At 55.9% G+C, this 3,384-nt stretch overlaps 1 protein-coding gene across 1 annotated transcript in view; it reads right to left on the reverse strand.

Annotated features, from left to right (window-relative positions):
- The window catches only part of LOC108523818 (tenascin-X-like), a gene marked incomplete at its 5' end in the record, with an annotated part of 5,174 nt that extends 3,305 nt beyond the window's left edge, over positions 1–1,869 (reverse strand). The window contains 2 exon segments of the mRNA XM_017864599.1: positions 44–367; positions 1,503–1,869. Of these exon segments, the coding sequence (XP_017720088.1) occupies positions 44–367; positions 1,503–1,869 (691 nt within the window).
- Positions 1,870–3,384: the final 1,515 nt, after the last annotated feature.

Genomic DNA, 3,384 nt, shown 5'->3' on the forward strand with positions numbered 1-3,384 from the left:
CCCTCCCACAGCTCCCACCCTGTGGCTCCCACTGTTCACTCACCCGTCACCCCGATGACAGACATGGGACCCACGCGCTGGCCACCGTGGAAGCCGTACAGGTTCATCTTGTACTTGTGGTCTGGCTCCAGGCCTGAGATGGTGACCCCGTCCTCATGCCCCGGCACCCGCACCGCCTTGGGCTGCCCGTCCCCATTCCTGTACTGGACCAGGAAGTGGTCAAACTGGCCCTCGGGGACCGTCCAGGACAGGCTGAGGGAATCGGGGGTGGCGTCAGTCACTGTCAGCTCCCCCAGGCGAGGCTTGATGGGGGGCTCAGGGGTCGTGGTGGGTGCTGCTTGGGTGGTCTCGGCTTCATCCTCTGGAGCTGGACAGACAGGTATGGGGACAGTGAGGTCCCTGGGTCCTCAGTTCAGCATAGAAAGGATGTGTCACAAAACACAAAGTGCCCGAGAGCAGGACGACGCTGCCCACAGCGCCTCCAGCAAAGCTCTTCTTGCTCTCCTCTCCTGGCCTTTCCTATCCCTCACCCTGACCCCTGCCCTCAGCCCCCACCTCACCCCCACCTCCCAACACCCAGGCCACCTCTCCCTGTCCCTCCAGCACCACCTCTCTTCTGAGCACAGCCCCACTCGGCCTCTGCACCCTCGGCCTCCCTGCACTGGGGCCTCCTCGCCATCTTTTGTTCACTGGGCTTCTGTCTTTGCTCCCCAACAAGCTCAGCACACCCCTCCCGAGGCCAGAGCTTGGGGCGTGTTCCTGGACCTGGCCCCTCACCAGCTGCCAGCAGCCTCAGGGCATCTTTACCCTGAATTCCCCGGATACCTTCCTCCCCACCTCCAGTCCCCGGGCCTGGTTTGGGCCACGGTCACCTCTCACCAAGGCCACCAACTGCCTACTGGCCTCCCTGCCTCCAGGCTCCCTGTCACCCCATCCCCATCTTCAGCCCCCACGGATGAGCTTCACACAGGCACAGCTGCTGGGGCCGTCTCAGCACAGACCTGAGCAACCTCATCCCTGGGAGACCCCAGGCCTGGTGAGCGGTCCCCTCCTCTGCTCCCACACTTCAGGATGATCTACTCACCGCAAAGGACACCCCACTCAACCCTCAGTGCTTCCCACACACCATGCTCTTTCTAGCCTCCCGGACTTTGCACCAGCTGTGATGATCTGGCACGCTTCACCTCCTCTCTAAAGCTGTCACCAGGCTAAGGCCTGCCTGGCCTCAGGTCATGGCTGTCCCCTAGGTACCCACGGGCAGGGTGGCTTAGGCGTCCCTCTCTGGTCCTGACCTGAGCCCTGGGCCTCCCTATCACATGCTCACCCGCCTTTGCTTCATTTGCTGGATCGCAGCCTGTCTCTCCATGCATGCCTTTCCATAATGTTGATATATTCCTTTCAATGTGAGCCCCATCAAGACAGAAATATGTATAGGAAAATAGTAGAGAAGGGCACATTTTCTAGGGCTGTCTTCCGACCCTGCCCCACCCACACTCACTCACCTGTGATGCCCACGGCAGACACCGGGCCCAGGCGCTGCCCTTCGTGGAGGCCGTACAGGTGCATCTTGTATTTGCGTCCGGGCTCCAGGCCCCCCACGGTGACCTCGCTCTCCTCGCCCCCGACACGCACCACCTGGGGCCGCCCATCCCTGTCCTTATATTGTACAGTGAAGGAGTCGAAGTGGCCCTGGGGGACGCTCCAGGAGAGGCTCAGCGAGTCAGGGGAGGATCCTGTCACTGTCAGCTCCCCCAGGAGTGGCTCCTCGGGGGGCTCCGGGGCCTCTGTGCCTGGTTCTGTGGGGCTGGGGGTCTCGTCCACATCCTCTTGTGGGGCTGAAAGATTATATAGGGGGGATACAGGGTTTAAGGGTTTAAGGGTTTAAGGGCGACTTGCTTTGCCAGTGCTGTCAACAGAGGTCATGCATCAAATGCGCCCCTCCAGAGCAGGCTGAGGGCTGGGGCAGTTTTGTGTTCGTCATTTAGGCCGGTGAGGTATCCCCGAGCCCCGGGCCTGTACTGCTGGCAGAGCTGCACTGTTGCAAACCTCCAGAAGGCAACTGAGACATAGTGTCAGGAGCCAAAGTAATTCTCATTTCCTTTGACCCAATAATCCCAGTTCTGGGCATCTATCCTAAGCAAATTATTAAAGCAGGAAAAAGTTATAGCATGGAAGAATTCATGATGGGATTATTCATGACAGCAAATGTGTCAGGAACACAAATGACCCGTAGAAGAGGATTAATTCTGTTAGAGCTTTCACCACCACACATCAAACAACCATTGAAACGATGATTAATGCTGGTTGTGTGGCCGCAAGGTGAATGATTACAATGTACTTGTGTACAAAAAAGGAAGAGCCAAGAATTTTATGAACACTGATTGCAACTTTAAAACATGCTCTGCATGCAAAATGCAGAAAGGAAATGTGCACTACACACATTGTTATTAATGCCGCCAGCTGGGGGAGAAAGCAGGACTATGAGATTCTGTTTTTCTGTTTTCAGGCTTTCCACATAGTGTTGCTATATTATTTTCACTAGAAAAATGTGGGCTACAAAAGAAATTCTGGGCCGGGAGTGGTGGTTCATGCTTGTAATCCTAGCATTTTGGGAGGCCGAGGCGGGTGGATCGCCTGGGGTCGGGAATTCGAGCCCAGCCTGGCCAACGTCATGAAACCCTGTCTCTACTAAACATACAAAAATTAACCAGACGTGGTGGTATGCACCTGTAGTCCCAGCTACTCAGGAGGCTGAGGCAGGAGAATCGCTTGAACCTGGGAGGTAGAGGTTGCAGTGAGCTGAGATCACACCACTGCACTCCAGCCTGGGCAACAGAGTGAGACTCCGTCTCAAAAAAAAAAAAAGAAAGAAAGAAAGAAATTCTGGGCTACAACAAATAATAATCGAGTGTGGGTTGGGGGTGGGGTAGCAGTACAGATGGAACAGGAGGGGCAGGGGTGGGGCCCTCAGCCTGTCCTCGGTCGGTTCTGTGCTTCCCCACGGTGGGGGTAGGAATATAAAACTGAACGTGGACCAGAACCGCTTACCCCCAGAGTGTGAATGTTTCTAATGTTCATTTTCCAATCATTTCCCTATTCCCCGTTTCCCAAAACTCAGATGGTCCTCTGAGCACGCATATGGAAACGAGGCCCCCCCCAGGAATCAAGGATGCTGAGTGAGACTGTTTCCTTTGGCTGGCTGGCCTTTGGGAGATGAGTTCGCTCCTCACTTGGTATCATAGAGGTGGCGACCTGCCCTGCAAGAGACCGCCTCTCAGCAGGGCTGATTCTTCCCCATCAGTAGGAATTCTCGAAAAATACTCTAAACCAGGCATAACATCCTGGCTGAGGATGACTTAGAAAAGGCAGCCTGGGCCGGGCGCG

Source organism: Rhinopithecus bieti, unplaced genomic scaffold (genome assembly GCF_001698545.2).
Source record: "Rhinopithecus bieti isolate Rb0 unplaced genomic scaffold, ASM169854v2 scaffold_78506, whole genome shotgun sequence".
Classification (NCBI taxonomy): domain Eukaryota; kingdom Metazoa; phylum Chordata; class Mammalia; order Primates; family Cercopithecidae; genus Rhinopithecus; species Rhinopithecus bieti.